We start from the raw sequence: 21,608 nt of genomic DNA on the forward strand, positions 1-21,608 counted from the left end.
ATGATGATCTGAGACTGAAGCGAACATGACATCAGAAGCGGACTCGTCACTCATATATGGTCACAGCTGGAGTTTTAGAATTGTATTGGATGTTTTGGCTGCATAAAGTTTTAGATAAACTCTCTGATAATGTCTAAAAAGGTGAATGTTGTTTCTATTGGTTCCTTCTGGCAGCTGATGCTAGTGTCTGAATCTATATATTTCCCTGCAACTGCTTTGTTGTCACTTGTTAGACACAGAGAAGCCAGTGCAGTGTCAGGAGGGCACAGGGGTCAGGATGGCAATGAAGGGACATATCTCTGCTCAGCTGCTTTGGCTGTTTCTCCTCTCTCTTCAGGTCGCCATGGGTAAGTGCCTGCTTTATTTCTCTTACTGAGCCGGGCAGTCTGGAACTGAGAATCCACTAGAAATGTGTTTTATTCCAGAAGTCAGTGGACAAAAGGCAAGCAGGCAATTGAGTTAAAGTAAATTTGTGTCTCAAATTAGCTCCCAAAGGTGATTTTGAGAGAGGAGGTTTATATATTTACAGTAATCATAGATTTTACCCAGTCACCGACTGTGCGTATTTATGAATTGTCCCACTCTTGTAGCACTGTGAGCCCAGATTTGGTTTCAAGGAAAGACTGACTTCAGTGCTTAGAAATTCCTGATAAAGAAACTTGCTACAAGACAAGCAAAGTGGGCTTCTATATTGTGAAATCCAGTCTCATCCCCCTGTCCAGCTCTGTGCCTGAGTATGGGGCCTGTAAATAATTCCAGACATACAGCCCATACAATTTAAATAACACTGCTATGCTGTGTGTGTCAAATGTTCTGGGCCAACTTCAGCAGGGTTTGAGCGATCCATGTGTCAGGACATTGAACGGTCCAGTAGCAGCCTGTTTCTTTGAATTGGTGCAGTGTGAGACACTGAAGTATAAATCGGTGAAGTTGAAGATGGGAATCAGATTTTAAAACCTCAAATATTTTGCTAGAGACAAACCGTGGTATCACACCTGGTAAGTGCAGATCACAGATAGCTCTGCAACATCTCTGTGTCTGGGAGGGTAGAAGCTGGGGATTGCAGAGCAAGACATATTCAGGAGCAGTTAATGTGAGGTCAGGGCTGTGGTTAGGGAAATTGGTGCCCTGGGCAAACTTGTATTTTGGCCTCCTTGCCCCCCATTGCCCTGGGCCCTGATGCCTCCCTGAACTCCCCCTCACCCCCCATGGGCCCTGCTGCCTCCCTGGGCTCCCCCCATCACCCCTGACCCCCACTCCCTATCGGGACTCTCCTCTGGCCCCCATTGCCTCTCTGGGCTCCCCCTATCACCCTGTGGGCCCACTGCCTCCCCTGCTCATTGCCCCAAGCTCCCTTCCACGACCTCACACCCTAGGACTGCCCTGCTCCTTGCCTCTTGGCCATGGTGCCCCCCTGACCACAACGCCCTGGGCAGTTGTCCACCATCGTCCTCTCTGTCTGGAGTTTGTACCTGAACTTCCCAAGAAATTCAAACAGAATTAGCTGGAGTTTGATCTCACAATAAAACTGAACTTCACCAGAGAGAAGCAGTAGAGAATTCCACTGGGATTCCTGGGTAACCACACTGACAGGCTTAATGTGAAAATATGGGACCCTATTCTCTCCACACGGTCAGAATGATTTCCATTAGCTACCATGGGCGTAACTTGTACCTTTCAGAGAGAGAGGGTGGCTGCGGATTCCATTTATGAACAGTCTGGTGAGAGTATTAATAGGAGTTGGTTACAGTATTGCTTTTCTTGCCTTTAATGTGGCTCTGTGGAACAGGAATATCATCATCACACTTGTGTCTAGTTAAAAGTTCATAATCCAACAGACCATGAGCATGTTGTATGAGCTTGAAATTAAATAACAGTTTAAAATGGCACAGGAGTTCTCTGCCACCCTCCCTCAGTAATGGGGTGCTTTTCAAATCTACAAATGCCCATTTATATATGGGCCAGATTCTCACTCTTGAGAAACTTCTCGTGCTGTGTAGGCCCTTGCTGCATGAATAGTCCTGCTGAGTCCAGTGGGACCACTTGTAGAGTTAGGTGGTGCTCGGCATGAGGAAGAGTGTCAGAATCTGGCTATATCTCTCTAAACACAATCCCTCATAGGATATACTAGAGGAAATATAGATTAATGTTATGGGGAATGTTCCCCCTTAGTGTATGGAGTACCCCCAACAAAGGCTCTGATTAAAGAATCCCATGAAATTTAGTATGCTGAAAAGAACATGTGCTAAAGGACTTAAAATTCAAGCATGGAAGAGCTGAAATCATTCAGCTGTAAGACCATTTCCTTTAATCCCCAAAATGGTCAAGAGAAGGAGAGTAAATATTGTTTGGTTAACTTAACTGTGAATTTTAAACCTTAATTTAGAGGTTCCATGTTTTTCTTATTTGTGGGTTTGTTTGTTTTTTTCCAAAATCTAAAATATTCTCAACGATTTGTGTGCTTTAAATTACCCATACTTTTCCAATCTGTATTCCAATTTAACAAGGGCTTTTGGTTTTTGCCTTGGGATAATAATTTACAATGGGCTAAAGGGGATTTTGTTGTTAAAGCAGTAGTACTATATACATTACTGACTTTTTTTGCTAAAATTCGTAACTAGAAGAGTACTTTAATTCCCTTACTCTAAGAAGTTATTGGAGGAGCATTCACTTGAATAATCCACTGTTGACTTCCAGTGGCTTTGAGTCAGAGATACCAGCAAATGCTATGTGGAGGTCCAGCAGTAGTGTCATGGATATATGACCCTTGCCCATGTATGGCTCTTGCCCATGGCCAGGAGTAAATCATCCATCAGGGCCACTAGTGCCATCTCTGCTGCATGTCCTCATGTGAAGCCTGATAGGGAGAGGACCGGCTGTTGGCCCTACAGGTAGAGTTGGAGGGACCTTTGGGTACATCTACACTGTGTTTTAAAACCTGCAGCAACCAGTCTCGGAGTCCAGGTCTACAGACTTTTTGGGTTTGTGGGGCTCATGTTACAGCACTGTGTAGATGCTTAACCTATGAAACCCATGGAAGGGAAGGGATTAGGAAGGGAAGGGATTAGGGTTCAGAGCCCAGACAGCCGTGTGAGTGGCAGCTTCTGCACTGCTGTTTGTAGTGCAGGGGAGTGAGCCTGTGTCCGTAGACCTGTGCTCTCAGGCTTATGGCAGTGGGTTGTAAAACACAGCGTACCCTCGGTGAACCTCACCATTAGCCTGCACAGGAATGGGAGATTAGATACCCGTTAGTAGCTGCAGAGATTGGCTGAATCAAGCAATGGTTTATTAAGTAATGGCTGGATTATGTTAAATTTAGGGGGATGTTTCGGCACTGACTCCATGGGTGCTCCAGGGCTGGACCATCCACGGAAAATTTAGTGGATGCTGAGCACCCACCAGCAACCAAGCTCCCCCCTCCCCCCTGGCACCTCCCACCCGCCACAGTCAGCTGTTTTGCAGCATGCAGGAGGCGTTGGAGGAGCAGGGACAAGGCATGCTCAGAGGAGGGGGCAGATCTGGGTGGGAAGAGGCAGGGCAGGGGTTGGGGCTTGGAGGAAGGGGGCAGGTGGAGGCGGGGTCTGGGGTGGAGCAGGAGTGGGAAGAGATGGTGTGGGGGCTTGGGGAAAGGGGGTGGTTGGAGGTGGGGCATGGGATGGAGCAGGGGGTTGAGCACCCCCAGAGCCCGGAGGAAGCCAGCGCTTGTGGGGGGATGATGGTGAGGGGCAGTAGTGGACAATCAGTTTGTAAACAGCTATAGGGTAATAGGTCTATAAGGAATAGCCAACATGGATTTGTTAAGAATAAATTACGCAAAAGCAACCTAATACCTTCGTTGACAGGGTTATTGGCTAATGGATGAGGGAAGCAATAGACATGCTATATTTTGACTTTAGTAATGTTTTTGATATAGTCCCATGTGACATTCTCATAAGCAGACTAGGAAAATGTGGTCCAGCATCCGATGAAGTGAGCTGTAGGTCACGAAAGCTTATGCTCTAATAAATTTGTTAGTCTCTTAAGTGCCACAAGCTCTCCTTTCCTTTTTACAGATAAAATTGGAGGTTTTTAAGAGAAGGTTAGTCAAACGCCTGTCAGGAATATTCTACATTTACTTGGTCTTGCCTCAATGCAGGGGGATGGACTAAACAAGTCTCTTCCATCCCTTCTTTCTATGATTCTCACCTCAGAGGAAGTGAGGATGATTTCTATTAGAAGGGGTCCGAGGCGCACTCAACTTTCACTGGGCAAGAAAGACTAGGATCAAAGTCGCAATGTGATGGCTTGGAGTTTCTGGGATCCTCTTAGATTTTCAGTTGGGTGAATGGGTCAAATTAAAAGAAAGGTTGCATTCTCTGGCTTTTGTCTGATCTGTAGTTATTAGTGTCCTGAGAAGCCCTCTGGCATGCAGGTGATTTTTTCTAAGAAGTGAGCTGACAGTTCAGTGCAGCAGAAGGTGCTGAGTTCTGGAGCTGTGTAGGCACTTAGTGGGCTGATAAAATTATTTATTGTGTCTCAGTCTTGCATCCTTTAAGCAGGGAACACTTAAGATGAAGTTCTATCTCTAAGGCTGGCAACATTCTGATCTGTTGACCCATGAGCAGCTGCTCAAGGTTATTCTGATAACTGACATGGGGCCTGCCCTACAAATGAGCTGATATGGGTCTTTTTGCTACAGAATTTTGTTAGCAATGTGAGCTGCTATTTCCAGCATTTTATTCCCTCATGGGTGGGGGAGGTGGAGATAATATACTTGAAATCATACTATACCCCCAAAAGGTTCTAATTCAGAGATGGCAAACTGTGGTCCATAATACCAAAATGAGAGGAGATGCCTTTTAATGTTAACAATGGTGCTGCAAATCTAGAAGAACACCCATGGCTATTGGGCCCAGGTGTGTCCCTTTTTCTCACACAGATCTAATTAGAGATGGTTGAATTGTTCGTGTGGAAAGTTTTTTTTCTCCAAAAAGATGGTTTTGTTATAAACAATTTTTTTTACAGGAAAATTTCTATTTGGTTGAAAAATTTCAATTTTCACATAAGGACTATTAAAATGATTTCATTTTATCTTGATGTAATGTTCTATTTCAGCATTTTAGTTTAAAGAATCAAAACACAGGGACAAATTTTCATCTTGTTTCAAAATGTTGCCTGGAATTTTTTTTTCTTCAAATCTGTTCAAAAAATATTTCTGGCAAAAAAAAAATTTTCAGTAAAAAATATTGGTTTTCTGAGGGAAATTTTGATTTTCCAACCAGCTTTTGTTCTAAAGTTGTTCCTTTCCACAGCCTATCAAGTGACACAATAAGTAGGGAAGGATCTTTGAGTTGTATCTTCCTGGTCATTCTGCAAGACTTTCATGACTCTCCATGTGCTACCAAACCAACATTCAGGCTCATTCCTGGCATTTTGTGAGGCCCTGGTTGTCTCTCCTGTTTCCAGTACCACAACAGGAATATCATAGGTAACCAGAGTTCACTGTTGGAGAGCTCCTGTCATTGCACAAAAGTCACAGGCTGAATGGGGATCTCTGAGATATAGTTGAGCCAAGCAAGTCTAATAAACTTGGATGTAATTTGCAGTTGTGTATCAGCAGTAGTGCCTTTCAAATAAGTTCTATTTCTGGGCTGAGGCTGGCAGGGCATTCAAAATGGCACCCATGTGTCCTTGTATATCAACCTGAGCCTCTAGGCAACCTGTGTGATCAGTCAGGCTCCTTTAGAATGTGTTATTCCTTATGTGGTGTACAGAGAACTGTTAAAATTACAAACAACCACCTTAAATTGTAAGAGGGTTCCTGGTCCTGCTTGCAGGCTAGGGACCTCTGAGAGAAACCCTCTGACCTGTGTCCTCTTAGGCAACCTGCAGAGAGCTAGCCTTGAGCAAGGTGGGTGGAATTGTGCATCTCTGCTTTAGGGACCATCCTTCTTTTTTTTGGGGGGGGGGAGTTGTTCCTGTGTGTTAGGGTTCTGGAGTCTAAGAAATAAAATTGTGTTCCATTGCAACCTTCCAGAAAGAGTATTTATATTTTCTTCTACTTCTCTGGGTGTACGCTGTGTTTAAAAAAAACAACAACAACAACAAAAACCTCACTAGGGACTTCCATGGTTCATATTCTCCTAATGGTTTAAATCTCACCACTTGCATGAGCAGTCTTGTAATAAGGGACTAGCTCTTTACTGTTTATTTGTGTCACTAGTGGCTGTTGGTTTCTCATAAGCTTGAAATTATCAAACCTTGCAACTATCTTGTGTACCACGTTCACACCCATACATTTGCCAGATTATCTCTCCCTAGTTGGGTGTAACTGCTCTTGGAATCTGAAACCCTCACAGAATAATATTGTTACCTCTTTTGACCTGAGCAGTTAAAAGCATAAGAACGGCCATATTGGGTCAGACCAAAGGTCCATCTAGCCCAGTATCCTGTCTTCTGACAGTGGCCAGAACAGGTAATCCATTCCCCAGAGGGAATGAACAGAACGGTGATCCATTCCCTGTTGCTCATTCCCTGCCCATCCTGGCTAATAGCTATCTGTAGACCTACCCTCCATGAATTTTGAGGCTTGGGGCAGAATTTTGAGGTTTTGCAGGTTGTCCCAGTTAGGAGAAATTATTGGTAGAATCTGATATTTCTTTGATGCATTCCTGTTTATTTCCAAGGAATGTACGAAGTGCTTTCCTCCAGAACATGGCAGGAATAAAACAAGAGACAATTTCTTTGCTCACAGCTCCAAGCCCCCTTTCCAGTCAGCACTTAGCCCAAAAGCTCTGTCTCTAGGCTTTTCTCAGGGCCATGTTCCCAGTGTTTATTATGGCTGTGTCCTTGTATTTGCTGCTGCTTCTACACTCTGGTGTTTTCTCCTGCAGTTCTGCTTATCTCAAAAACACAGTAACACACATAGTGCCACCAGTCAATACCCCAACCCTGCATTTGCTATATCAGCCCCTGGGAAATCCTTTGGGCCATATCATACAGCTTCTGCTCAGCCTTGCCATATGGGCCTGTGTTTGGGGCAGTCGCCTCTATTGTTTCAGCTATTGATGAACAAAGGGGTATTTAAATTCTCGGTCATTTAGCCAGAATGGAAGGGCAACTGTTACATCTACCAGTTTCAATGGGGTTTAACCCAGCCATAACAATAAGCTACAGACAGCCAATCATCACTGGAATAGCACCTCAATGTGCAACCACAGCTGTTTAGTTTGTGGAAATGACTGGAACCGTCAGAAGATGCTAGTACTGGGGATGTGGTCAACAGATTGTTAAATGATCAAAAACACGTTCTGCTTTGTCCCAGAATCACACAAAGGCCTGGCTGTCCACTTCTTGAACCTTTTACCAGGCAAAGTGCATATGAAGTATTGCCATTCTGAATACATCGTGTTTGAAACCCACTGTACATGCAGATTGCACAGGCAGAAATAACTACCCAAAGTGCAAACCAAAGGAGAACCAGACACAAGGCTGTTTTAAGCAGTTCATAAATAATTCCAGCTGGTAGAACTCAGAGTATTTTGTAACCTGCTGTAAATTATACTGTTGTCCAACATGCCCTGGCTGACTCACCTGCACGATGCAAATGTAAGCAAGGTAAAGGGGCTTGACCCTGTATTGGGATATATCATTTAGGGTGTGTTCAGGGTGAATGCGCTGTCTTTGTTTCATGGAGCGGCGATAGCCCCTCCCTCTGAGAAAGTGGGAGTAGGTGGCCTCTCCCCTTGTGGGGTTGGCGGGGAGAGTGGCAATTGGAGGAGAAGGACGGTTGAGGGACAGGGGCAGGGAAAGCCTGAGAAAGAGACAGAGAGAAACAGAGTCTGGGACTAAATGGAGAGAAACAGGGTGAGGGGACAGGGCAGCCAGAGGGATAGAGGGAAACTGGGACTGAGAGGAACCCAGAGTGAGTGGAGAGGCAGAGGCTGGGCAGGACAGGCAGGCAGGCAGGAGAGGGTCTCTGTCAGTTTAAAGCTGGCTGGTCAAGTCAGTTCATGTTCGACGATGTGTTCCTGAGCATCCGTCCCTGTTTGTTCCTGAGCATCGGTTCCAGTGAGTCAGGTCTAATGACCAGTGAATATCATGAGTCAAGTTCATCCTGTCAGGAACTCACAAGAGGCACCTAATGCTCAAAATCTGACTTGGTCATTATCCAGCACCAAGTGAGATATTTGGGTAAAGGGGAACCTTGAAGAAAATAATAATAATAATAACCTAGAAAATAATAGCTTGTGCATACAGAGATATAGATATATTTTTTTATTTAAGTGCGTTACATTTAGTTAAGTACACTTAGTAGTAAATGATAGAATGATTTGAACACACACACACACACACAGTTTTTTATATTATCTATATTCATCTATTTAGTGTTATTGTAGTTAGGTGGAATCCAGTTTTGTTTGTTCCAGGTTAAATATGTTATGTAATTTTTTTGACAACCAGTTGTAGTGTCTTGTCTACCATTAAATAACCTTTTATCATGCTGTAACACTACCCTGCCCCCAGCTCTCACCTGCTGAGTAAATTATGCCGCCACAGTGTTGGACTCTTAATAAATCTTGGTCGGTGGTTTTGGGACAGGGTGACCCTCAGGTGTATTTCAAATTATAACACAAATAACTCTCCTCTGAGAAAAGAAAAGGAGTACTTGTGGCACCTTAGACTAACCAATTTATCTGAGCATAAGCTTATTTCTTTTTGCGAATACAGACCTACACGGCTGTTACTCTGAAACCTTCTCTGAGAAGTCAGTTTACACAAAGCTCCATTCAGGTGTGGGTCTGGTCTTGTATCTTCTGTGCTGTGAGGAATACAGTTTTTTTTTCTCCTTATTCCTTCATCGATCCTCTCTAGGGGTTAGTTTACATTAGAATTCCTACAGTGGCATAGTTGATAAAGTGACCATTCGGAACCTCATGTACCTGATATATTTGAGGCCAAGAAGGTCAAGGATGGGTCTTAAACCTCCTTTGTGTGTGGGTACCAGAAAGTACTAGCAGCAGTGAGTGGTCCTGATCAAGGAGCAGTATCTCATGAGACAGGTCCCTGAAGAGGGATATGAAGAGAGGGTGAAGAGGAGATGTGGAGAGGAATTGGATGGCATAACCCGATCTGAAGATACTTAGGACCCAGCTGTCGGTAGTGACTGAGCCCCAAGCATTGTAAAAGTGGGCTAGCCAGTCCTAAAAGGGGAGGGAGGAGCAATGACAAGAACAGTGCTCTGGACCAAGGAGTCAAAATGGACACTTGGGGGGTGCCAGGGTCGGTCATGTGGACTGGCCAACCCTGAGTCCAACTGCTTCCTCCTGTGGGATCTGTCCCTTTCTGGAGTAGTCCCATTGCGCCTGAGGAGGGAAAAGCTGGCCAAAGGTGCACTGTGGATGATATTACTGCTGCTGCCCAACGCCATAGCGGTATGTCTGCACTGCTGGTATGTACACCCCCAAGAATCACAGGGTAGCCCTGGAGTCCTTGAGGGAGTGCAGCATCTTATCAGTTTTGTTGGAGAACAGCGTTTGGCTGTCAAATGGCTAATCCTCAATAGTTTGCTGGACAGCTGGACCAATGCCTGAATTCTGCAGCTAGGAAGCCCTCCTCATGGTGATCTCAGGCCATCACCATGGCCGAGGTATCTGCAACATCTAGCGTGGACTGCAAGGACATCTTAGCCATGAAGCAGCCTTCAGTGACAAATGCCCCAAATTCCTCTTGCGAGGCCTCAGGGCAGCTGGTCTGCAAACTTTGACATAGCTGCCCAGTTAACAAAATTGTATTTGGACAGCAAGGCTTTCTGGTTAGCAATTCGCATCTGTAAGGAAGATGCGGTGTAACTCTTCCTGCCCATGAGGGCCATTTGTTTACAGTCCCTTTCCTTGGAGGTGGACTTAAAATTGCCCTGCTGGGCTCTGTCATTCACTGCAGTTACAGCTAGGGAATTTGGGGCGAGATGGGAGTGAAACCCCTCAAACCCCTACACCGGAATGAATGTGTGCTTTTTCATGCATTTAGCTGCAAGCAGTACCCAAACCAGAATGCTCCAGAGGGCCTTAGCCAGTTCAAGGACCGCCTCATTGATAGGGAGGGCAATTCTCCCAGGAGCAGATGGCTGCAGTATATCCACTAATTTGTGGGTGTTCTCTTGCAATAAGTCCACTTGGATACTGAGGGAAGCAGTTACATGTTGCAAAAGGTCTTGTTATGCCTTAATCCTCTGGTACTGAAAGGAAGGACGAGTCAGGCAGCACAGAGTCGTCCAGAGAACAAGACAAGGTCTTTAATTGGGTCAAAGCTGGATTCTGTTACAGAGCTGACAGACCTGGGCAGAATGGCTCTGGAGGCTCTGCAGGGAGAAGGACCTCTGGTGCCTGGCCCTGTAGCAGATTGATGGTCACCAACACAGACCTCACCAGCAATCTTGTCTTCAAGTGTGACAAAGGGTGGGAGCTCCATGATCTCAGCTGACAGACGGGGAGGATGATGACCCTGACCCAGACACCAAGGAGCCTCAGGATCCTAGGGATATGGGAGGAGCAAAACCAGACGGAGTGAGTAACCGTTCTGACATCTGTTGCCCAGAACGAGGCAGGAAACAGCATGGAAATGTAAGCAGTACCATTGGTACCAAGCATGCAGGTGCTGGAAGCGGTGTCAATCCCAAAGTCAACAGCAGTACCAGAGTGTCTGATGGTACTGATGTCGAGGGTGGTAAAAGCTGCCAAGGTAACATTTGTGGTGCCACCTGCAGCAGAGCCAAGGAGATTCCCAGTACTGAGGTCCCCTGTACCAATCCCAACATGTGGAAGGGGAACATTGGGGTGCAGTGCCTCCAGACCTGGGGGTTCAGCGGCAAGCAGTTGATGGGGCTCTAGAAGTATTGGACCAAAGGAGAGGTCAGGGCCAAAAGGTAGAATAGGCCTGTAGCTGCCTTGTATGCTGCCAAGGTGGAAACAGTCAGTGCCGGCATCTCCCTTGTTGGTATGGATTCAATGGATGCCCAGGGGCCAGAACTGGAGTCAACAATATGGGGTTTCTAACCTCCCTACTTGGTACTGGGGAAGGGCTAGAGGTACCCATGCCATCCTGCACACTAGCACCAACTGCGTGCCAGTCCATGCTTTTCCTAGGGGAGGCAGAAGTGTTCCCCTGAGAACATGAGCTGTCTTGACTAGTCTTATGTGACCTTGTCCTTGGCACAGTTGACAGGGAGCGGCCCCTCTGTTTCTTCAGAGAGGTGCTACTCTGAACGTGAAGCAACAGTACTCTTGGAGCCCGAGGGTGACCTCCGACCCAACAAGGGCCTTGGTGCTGAAACAACCTCATAGCCTGTTTGAGCAGGTGCTGTTTCGGGCAAAGCCTCTTGAATCTGTTTCTTGAACAATATGCAGATCACACAACACTCTTTAATGTGGGCCTCACTGAGACAGAGCAAGCACAGTATGTGAGTGTAACGGGGCACACTCACCTCTCATGAGCACCCCCTTGGCCAAGTGCATGTACCTGGGATAGAGCAGTGTCCCAGGGCACCCACCCTGGTGACAATGTCTTCATCCTCTTGGGCTTTCTGGCTGCAGCTCTCCAGCGGGGCCACTATAGTTCATTTCCTGCTCTGGGGTGCATCGGTGTCCAGACCACTTCCCCCCCCAGTGGCTAATGGGGCATGGGGGCAGAACTTGAGCTCGCCACTACTCCATCTGCTGTGTCCCTTTAATTAGCTTCTCTAATTCCCTTGTCCATTTCCCACACCCCCGTGCCTTATCCTAATGGAGTCCCATCAACCAGCTCAGGGTTCCTTCTCGCTCTCCCCAGCTTCTGGCAGCGCTGCCCTGTCTGAGGTTTTGCAGCTCTGCCAGTCAGCCACACACCATCCACATTCCTACAGCTTCTGCAAGGAACTGAATTCCCTCTGGCCCTGCAGCATGGTCTGTGAGGAATTCGAACGGGGCTCTCAGTAATTAGTAGCACAGTGCCACCACTGCCCAGCAGACAGCCAAGCACTCTTGTTCTATGGTGGAGTACCTAGTTGCCCACAGCTGAAGTTTTTTGCTCAGATAGAGGATTGGATGTTCTGTCCCTTGGAAGTTCTGGGACAGTACAGCCCCCAAACCTACATTGGATGCGTCTGTGTGCAGGATAAATGGTAAGTAAAAGTTGATGCATCAGACCACTGGCTGCTGCCCCAAAATGTCTTTTATACTTTGAAACACCACCTGGAATTCCTATATGCATAGTACCATATTCGGTGCCAACATCTTGGTCAGGTCTGTCAGTGGTTCTGCTACTGTTGCAAAATGGGGGATAAACCCACGGTAATAACTGGCCAGGCCTAAAAAGGCCCAAACCTGTTTTTTGTTTTGTTTTTTGAATTGGAGTTTGTTCTAGAGCTTTGGTTTTATCTTGTAGGGGCTGTATCTTCCCATTCCCTACCAGATACCCAAGGTATTTTGATTTCCTGCATACCAAAGTTACATTTCTTTGGCTTTGCTGTGAGCCCAGCCTCTCTCAGTGACTGCAGAATGGATGCTACCTGCATTAGATATGACCACCAATCTTCACTGAAGATCACTACATCATCTAAATAGGAAGCTGCAAATTGCCCATGGTGATGCAGTACCTGATCCATCAGGTGTTGGAAGGTGGCTGGCATCCCATGTAATCTAAAGGGCATAGCTATAAAATGGAACAGCCCTAGGGGTATGGCAAGTGTAGATCCCCTCCCTTTCCCCTCCCCCGGAATCTTTTGTAAGGGGTATTTGCCAATACCCCTTGGTTAATTCCAATGTTATGTACCTTGCCTGTCCAAGCTGATCAACTGGGGGCATGGGATAAGCATTGAACTGTAGGGCTGCATTTAGGGCCCTGAAATTGGGTGGTGCCATCAGATTTGGGCACCAGGACCATTGGGCTGCACCAAGGGCTTTGGGATTCCTCAATGACCCCCAACTCCAGCATTGCCTGAACCTCTTGTTCTAGAGCCTCACAGAGCTTTTCAGGAACTTGGTAGGTATTGTGTTCAGGCTTGGCAGTCAGATTTGCATGGATTTGATGGGCAGTAGATGATTCCAACCTGGCTGAGAGGAGAAGAGATCATCAAATTATCCCAGAAGATTCTTGTCCTGCCATTGCAGACGTGGAGGGAGGCATTCTGCTATGGGTACATCTGCAGCACCTGCTGGGGATTGCACCACTGGTCTCAAATCATCCGGCAGGTCCTGGAGGTCTATAAATAGGCCCTCCTGTGCTTTCCATGCTTTTAACAAGGTTACATGGAAAATTTGTTTTTCCCTCCTCTTATGTGGGCAACAGATTTCACAGTCCACATCCTCTATTTGTTTTATGACCTCATAGGGCCCTTGCCATTTGGCTAAGAGCTTACTCTCGGAGCTGGTAACAATAGTAAGACACAGTCACTGGGTTGGTAGACTTTCTCCTGGGCTCCTTTATTATAATGCAAAAAGAAAAGGAGTACTTGTGGCACCTTAGAGACTAACCAATTTATTAGAGCATAAGCTTTCGTGAGCTACAGCTCACTTCCTCAGATGCATATCGTGGAAACTGCAGCAGGCTTTATATATACACAGAGAATATGAAACAATACCTATTCCCACCCCACTGTCCTGCTGGTAATAGCTTATCTACAAGTACTCCTTTTCTTTTTGCGAATACAGACTAACACGGCTGTTACTCTGAAACCTTTATTATAATGGTGAGCCTAGGTTTGTTGGGCCCACTCCAGATTCTCTCTAGCAAACCTGGCCACCTGATCTAGTCATTCACGCATTTGTAACATACCGAATTACAATTTGGGCTTGGGTAGGTTGCTCTTTCCATCAAGGCTGGCTCCAGGCACCAGCGAACCAAGCAGGTGCCTGAGGCGGCAAATGTAAAGGGCGGGGCTGCGGGGGCACATTTCTAGGGGCGGTATGGCCGGTGCCGGAATGCCGCCCCTAGAAATGTGCCGCCCCAAGCACCTGCTTGTTTTGCTGTGCCTGGAGCCAGCCCTGTATACTGTTAGTAGTTGGGAGAGCGGGGTCAGTAGTGGAAGCAGATGCTTTTGTGTCCACAAGAATTGTGCATGGCCAGCCCCTTATTCATGCTTGTAAGTCTGGCCTCAAGGGATCTATATCTGCATTAGCAGTACAGACGAGCAAGCGTGCAGGGGGTGCGCTGGATTTTAGTGGGTCATGGAATTTAAAAGCCTGGCCATTTCCTTTTTGCTTAGGTGTGAGTAAGGGTTGGCAGCTGGTTGATATACAAGTTGGGGCCGGTTGCCCAGGGCTACTCGGCATGGGTATCTAGCTTGGGCATGATTTCCCCACATACAAAACACTGTGAGGTGTGTGAGGGGGTGGGGACGGGACGAGGACCAGATTGGCAAGGGCAGTGAGATGCTGCAGGGGGATTCAACTGGCCATGATGTGGTCCCTGACTAGGCTTTTGGGCCTTGCGCCTGCAGTTTTTTTGGGTATGCCCGAGACACCCACAATTATAGCAGGCTACATTACTGTTTGCTGTTACCACAGAAACGCGAGTAGCCTTGCTCTTTATTTATTTTTTTTTAGCTTATTTGGCTTTGCATTTGGAGGCCCACATATAGATGGATTAGAGCCTGGGTTCACTCCCAAATTAAGGGCTGTTTACAGGTGGGAGTTAAAACCTTCCTTTAACATTTTTAGAAATGCCTGATCAGTTTTCTTTGAGTCCGCAATACCTGCATTGCTGGAATACATCTCCCATTTTCTCTCACAATACTGAGAAGCAGGCTGGTCCTTGCCTTATCCCCAGTTACCGGCTCCATTCCCCAAGGCTTCTTGGATGGCTTCCTTAAACTCAGTGGAGGCACAGGTCATATCATTTTCAGATTCAAATTTTACAGAGGCCCAAACGCTGTTTCGGTGCCCTTCTGTAGGGATCTTGGCCCATGATAGGTTGGGGCATTTAGCTTTTGTTAAGATATAAAAATCCCTGGGATATAACGTATAGGTGATAACCATTTGGCTTATTCTTTTTCAGAATATCAAATTTGGGTCTTTGGGCTTTATATCAGGGAGATCTTTCAGTAAGCCCCTTATTTCCTTTGTGCTGAGAGGAGTGTACTTGTGAGTATTATGGGCCACTCTGTTTTCACCTGTCCCTGACCACCAAGTGGTCACTTGGAGAGGGGCCAAGGGAGCACTGGCACTTAATTCTGGGTTAAAGGGCAGGAGGAGGAGGAAGAGGGGGCCAATTATCTCGATCTTCGCCTGTGTGTGCCAGGTTCCAATTTTGAATTTGTTTTTTAAGGTGTTTCCAATTAGTTTCATTTTGTTTTTTATTAATATTGCTGCCTAAACCAAAGTCAGTGAAATTACCCTTTTATTGTTTGCTAGCAACAATATGCCACGCAGAGGAGTTGTTTACTTTTAGTTTTGCTTTTAGAGCTTTGTTTTCTGCTTCAAGCTTGCTCATCTTACAGTTGCAATTTGCCTTTTGATTTAGCTCTGATGGTAAGAGCCTTTTGGAGTATTTCTAACTTTTGTAATTTCCATTTATATTTACAATACATTATTACAGTCCTCTTCTTTAATTTTTTTTCTCTGACCAGACTATTGACACACTATCTATCATACTCATACCCTCATTCCATCCATTTTTTGCCATTGTCTTTTGAATCGTCTCATGTTTCCCCTTTTATAAAATCAATGAGTCTCCTTCCTGTAGAGGGTATCATTGGTTCACCCTGGGGCACGCCAACGAGTCCCCCTCCCTTAGACGGAATTGTTGACACCACCCTATACTGGAAACCTACTGACCACTATACTTACCTACATGCCTCCAGCTTTCATCCAGATCACACCACAAGATCCATTGTCTACACCAAGCTCTACGATACAATCGCATTTGCTCCAACCCCTCAGACAGAGACAAACACCTACAAGATCTCTATCAAGCGTTCTTAAAACTACAATACCCACCTGCTGAAGCAAAGAAACAGATTGACAGAGCCAGAAGAGTTCCCAAAAGTCACCTACTACAGGACAGGCCTAACAAAGAAAATAACAGAATGCCACTAGCCGTCACCTTCAGCCCCCAACTAAAACCTCTCCAACACATTATCAAGGATCTACAACCTATCCTGAAGGACGACCCATCACTCTCTCAGATCTTGGGAGACAGGCCAGTCCTTGCTTACAGACAGCCCCACAACCTGAAGCAAATACTCACCAGCAACCACACACCACACAACAAAAACACTAACTCAGGAACCTATCCTTGCAACAAAGCCCGTTGCCAACTGTGCCCACATATCTATTCAGGGGACACCATCATAGGGCCTAATCACATCAGCCACACTGTCAGAGGCTTGTTCACCTGCACATCCACCAATGTGATATATGCCATCATGTGCCAGCAATGCCCCTCTGCCATGTACATTGGCCAAACCGGACAGTCTCTACGTAAAAGAATAAATGGACACAAATCAGACGTCAAGAATTGTAACATTCAAAAACCAGTCGGAGAACACTTCAATCTGTTTGGTCACTCGATTACAGACCTAAAAGTGGCAATTCTTCAACAAAAAAACTTCAAAAACAGACTCCAACGAGAGACTGCTGAATTGGAATTAATTTGCAAACTGGATACAATTAACTTAGGCTTGAAAAAAGACTGGGAGTGGATGTGTCATTACACAAAGTTAAAACTATTTCCCCTTGTTTATTTCCCGTCCTACTGTTCTTGTCAACTGCTGGAAATGGCCCACCTTGATTATCACTACAAAAGGTCCCCGCCCCCCCGGCTCTCCTGCTGGTAATAGCTCACCTTTCCTGGTCACTCTCGTTACAGTGTGTATGTTAACACCCATTGTTTCATGTTTTCTGTGTCTATAAAATCTCCCCACTATATTTTCAACTGTTTGCATCCGAAGAAGTGAGCTGTAGCTCACGAAAGCTTATGCTCAAATAAATTGGTTAGTCTCTAAGGTGCCACAAGTACCCCTTTTCTTTTTGCGAATACAGACTAACACGGCTGCTACTCTGAAACCTGTTACTTTGTTCTCTCCATTATTACTTGGAACCACTTAAATCCTACTTTTTATATCTAATAAAATCACTTTTGCTTATTAATTAACCCAGAGTAAGTAAGTAATACCTGGGGGAGCAAACAGCTGTGCATCTCTCTCTCTCTGTGTTATAGAGGGTGGACAATTTATGAGTTTACCCTGTATAAGCTTTATACAGAGTAAAACAGATTCAATTGGGGTTTGGATCCCATTGGGAGCTGGGTGTCTGGGTGCTGGAGACAGGAGCACTTCTTAAGCTGTTTTCGGTTAAGTCTGCAGCTTTGGGGCATGTGGTTCAGACCCTGGGTCTGTGCTGGAGCAGACTGATATGTCTGGCTTGACAAAGCAGGGCTCTGGAGGCCCTAATTGGCAGAGAAAACGGGCTCAGAGGTAGTCTCAGCACATCAGGTAACAGTCCCAAGGGGGTTTATGTGACTGAACCCGTCACACCTGCCTTGAACCCTTTGGTGGAACCTGCTGACAGTCTCGACAGGACACACAGAAATTAGTGGCATCCTTATAGATCTCTGGCCAGAAGAACTGAGCCAATAAGTGGGCTAATGTTTTTTCCCCAACCAAGATGGACAACTGACAGTATTGAATGAGCCAGCCACAAGACCTCCCTCCTGAGGTCACTAGGAGTTACTAGTAGGCTTCCCTTGTTTTCAGGTCAAGGTCAACTTGATAGAGCATATCATTCTTTAGTTCAAAATGGGGAAATTGGGCAGCTTGGGCCTCCTGGATAACCGTCCTGTCAACCATCGCTATCCAGGTGTATGATTCTCTCAAAGTGTCATCTTCCTTTTTCCCACGTATAAAGTCATAGGTCTGCGTTAAATGGGCTAAGTCTATGTGGGGAGAGGATCTCCTGATCAGAAGGCGCTTCTCCCCCTTTGCACTGGGCGTCATCCATCTGGTGAGACAGTTCCCCTGGTCCCATCTCCCCAGCCAGATGGGCCTGTAACTAGGCACTCCCTTCTTCTGGGTGTTGTCTTCAGGATTTCCTAATCCTCTGGGTTTGTGTAGACCTCTCCAAAAGGTCAGATTTCAGTACTGGAAATATCTCATCCAGTTTTTGGGGTATTGGTTCAGACGGAGCAGGAGGTCCGGATCGGGGGAGGAGCAAAGGGGGGAACTGTTGTCAGTCTCTCAGAATTATAACCTTTCAAGGAAGGCATTTTGTTATGCCAACCTGATTTTTGCTTCATGATCGCCCAAAATCAATTGTATCCAAACCATGGGATAGGAGTGGACATCCCCATGTCATGACATGTCACCTTCAGGGAGCAGCCATATTGGAGGGTGCTAAAGTCAAACAGGGACTCTTGAACCAGGGTTTGGGAGCACCCTGAGTCCACCATCCAGAGCATAGTGCATCCCCACATGTTAACTTGGCCCACATAGGCCTTATGCCACTGGTGCAGCCTGGGCACAGAGCTGCTACATGTTTCAGTGACCCCACAGTCTAAGAAATCACATTCCATGACAGGACAAGATTGGCTGAAGTGTCCTGGCCTCCCACAGCAAAAGCATACCAGCAGGCCATTAATAGGGTCTGGCTGACCCCTTCTCTTTGGGGCTTCTGGGGTGCAGCTCTGGGATGGGAGTGGGGCAGGCACCCATTGTGACCGGTGCTCTGGGGCTGGATCCAGAGGCACTTCCCTCCTGGTTGGTTTAGGTCTCTTGGGTGCCCCCTTTGGCAACCAGGCAGAGTTCCCTGGACTCCGGGCCTGCCAGTTGTCAGATCTCAGCGGGGTATATTTGAAAGGCCTGGCAGCTAACGAATACTCCTTTTGTAATCTGTACCACAGTGGCAAGCGAGTCAGAGCTATGCTGTCAAGCCCATGTTGGAATTGACATTGGCAATATGTCTAGGTACTGCTCTAAGACTATCACGTCTATGATGGGCACAGTTGTGTGGACCTCAGGGCGTAGCCATCGGGTGGCCCAGTCTTTAAGGCATTGGGCTACAGCCCGGGGGTGAGCCCCTGAGGCAAAAAACTCTGAGCAGAACCTGCACTGGTAGGTTTCTGGGGATACTCCCAGGCAGTCGAATATGGCAGCCTTCACTGTCCGATAATCTCTCACTCATTCGTCATATGAATGGGGATATGGGGAAAGCGGTGGACACGATATATCTTGACTTTAGCAAAGCTTTTGATATGATCTCCCACAGTATTCTTGCCAGCAAGTTAAAGAAGTATGGATTGGATGAATGGACTATAAGGTGGATAGAAAGCTGGCTAGATTGTCAGGCTCAACTTGTACTGATCAACGGCTCGATGTCTGGTTGGCAGCTGGTATCAAGAGGAGTGCCCCAGGGGTCGGTCCTGGGACCGGTTTTGTTCAACATCTTCATTAATGATCTGGATGATGGGTTGGATTGCACCCTCAGCAAGTTCGTGGATGACACTAAGCTGTGGGGAGAAGTAGATATGCTGGAGGGTAGGGATAGAGTCCAGAGTGACCTAGAGAAATTGGAGGATTGGGCCAAAAGAAATCTGATGAGGTTCAATGAGACAAATGCAGAGTCCTGCACTTAGGAAGGAAGAATCCCGTGCCCTGCTACAGGCTGGGGACCGACTGGCAAAGCGGCAGTTCTGCAGAAAAGGACCTGGGGATTACAGTGGACAAGATGCTGGATATGAGTCAGCCGTGTGCCCTTGTTGCCAAGAAGGCTAACAGCATATTGGGCTGCATTAGTAGGAGCATTGCCAGGAGATCAAGGGACATGATTATTCCCCTCTATTAGGCACTGGTGAGGCCACATCTGGAGTATTGCATCCAGTTTTGGGCCCCCCCACTACAGAAAGGATGTGGAAAAATTGGAGAGAGTCCAGTGGAGGGCAATGAAAATGATTAGGGGCTGGGACACATGATTTATGAGGAGAGGCTGAGAGAACTGGGCTTATTTAGTCTACAGGAGAGAAGAGCGAGGGGGGAGGGGGGGATTTGATAGCAGCCTTCAACTACCTGAAGGGGAGTTCCAAAGAGGATGGAGCTTGGCTGTTCTCAGTGATGGCAAATGGCAGAACAAGAAGCAACGGTCTCAAGTTGCAGTGGGGGAGATCTAGGTTGGATATTAGGAAAAACTATGTCACTATGAGGGTGGTGAAGCACTGGAATGGGTTACCTAGGGAGGTGGTGGAATCTTCTTCCTTAGAGGTTTTTAAGGCCCAGCTTGACAAAGCCCTGGCTGGAATGATTTAGTTGGTGTTGGTCCTGCTTTGAGCAGGGGGTTAGACTAGATGACCTCCTGAGGTCCCTTCCAACCCTGATCTTTTATGATTCTGTGATCATCCAGGGCCTGGTAAGCCACCTGAGCTTCCCAGACAGGAACAGAGCCAGGTGAGTGGCGTAGGTCTCTTTATCCCAAGCTGTGGTTGTGGCTACCCGCTCAAAGGTGACTAAATAGGCCTCCGGATCATCATGTGGGCTCAGCTTGGCCAGCAGTATACCCAGCCCAGAGTTCAACTGATTTTGAGGAGGCTGAGCTAGTTAGTCGCTGCGACAATGCCTCTGGGAATTGCTGCTCCTGCTGCTGCCAGTGCTGCTGGAGCTGAAGCCTCTCCAGTGGTACAGCCTGCTTTTATTGAGCAGCCTGCTGCACCGCATGTTGTGCTTCAGCTAAGACCCTCTCGGTTTCAGTAGAGCTGTGCTGCTGCTGGGCCAGCAGCCTTACCAACTTTTCCATTGGCCCCTTGTTTCAGGGGTTGGTCACCGAATCCCCACTTCTGGTACCAGTGTAATGGGGCACACTCATCTCTCGTGAGTGCCCCCTTGGCTGAGTGCGTGTGCCTGCACTCTCTCTTTGAGTTTGTCCCTGCTCCAGGATAGAGCAGTGGCCCCAAGGCTACCACCTTCATGACAATGTCTTTGTCCACTTGGGCTTTCTGGCTACAGCCCTCCAGCTGCGCCACTATAGTTCAGTTCCCACTCTGGGATGCCTCAGTGTCCAGGCCACTTCCTCCCTGTGGCTAATGGAGGATGGGTTCAGAACCTGGTCTCACTCACTACTCTGGGTCCCAGCCCAGGGACCCTGCTGATAGCAGCCATCTGCTGTGTCATTTAACTGTGCCACACAGCTTCTCTAATTCCCTGGGCCACTTCCCCACAACTATGCGCTGAAGGAATTGGCGGCTGTGATTGCAGAGCCATTGGCCATTATCTTTGAAAACTCGTGGCGAACCGGGGAAGTCCCGGATGACTGGAAAAAGGCTAATGTAGTGCCAATCTTTAAAAAAAGGAAGAAGGAGGATCCTGGGAACTACAAGCCAGTCAGCCTCACTTCAGTCCCTGGAAAAATCATGGAGCAGGTCCTCAAAGAATCAATCCTGAAGCACTTGCATGAGAGGAAAGTGATCAGGAACAGCCAGCATGGATTCACCAAGGGAAGGTCATGGCTGACTAATCTAATCGCCTTTTATGATGAGATTACTGGTTCTGTGGATGAAGGGAAAGCAGTGGATGTATTGTTTCTTGACTTTAGCAAAGCTTTTGACACGGTCTCCCACAGTATTCTTGTCAGCAAGTTAAGGAAGTATGGGCTGGATGAATGCACTACAAGGTG

General features: G+C 46.9%; 1 protein-coding gene across 1 annotated transcript in view; it reads left to right on the top strand.

Annotated features, from left to right (window-relative positions):
- The first annotated feature begins 277 nt into the window (after positions 1-277).
- Positions 278-21,608, top strand: part of LOC140898583 (scavenger receptor cysteine-rich type 1 protein M130-like) — an 84,394-nt gene continuing 63,063 nt past the window's right edge. The window contains exon 1 of the mRNA XM_073312584.1: positions 278-347. Within this exon, the coding sequence (XP_073168685.1) occupies positions 278-347 (70 nt within the window). The remainder of the gene's footprint in view (positions 348-21,608) is intronic.

Source organism: Lepidochelys kempii, chromosome 1 (genome assembly GCF_965140265.1).
Source record: "Lepidochelys kempii isolate rLepKem1 chromosome 1, rLepKem1.hap2, whole genome shotgun sequence".
Lineage (NCBI taxonomy): Eukaryota > Metazoa > Chordata > Testudines > Cheloniidae > Lepidochelys > Lepidochelys kempii.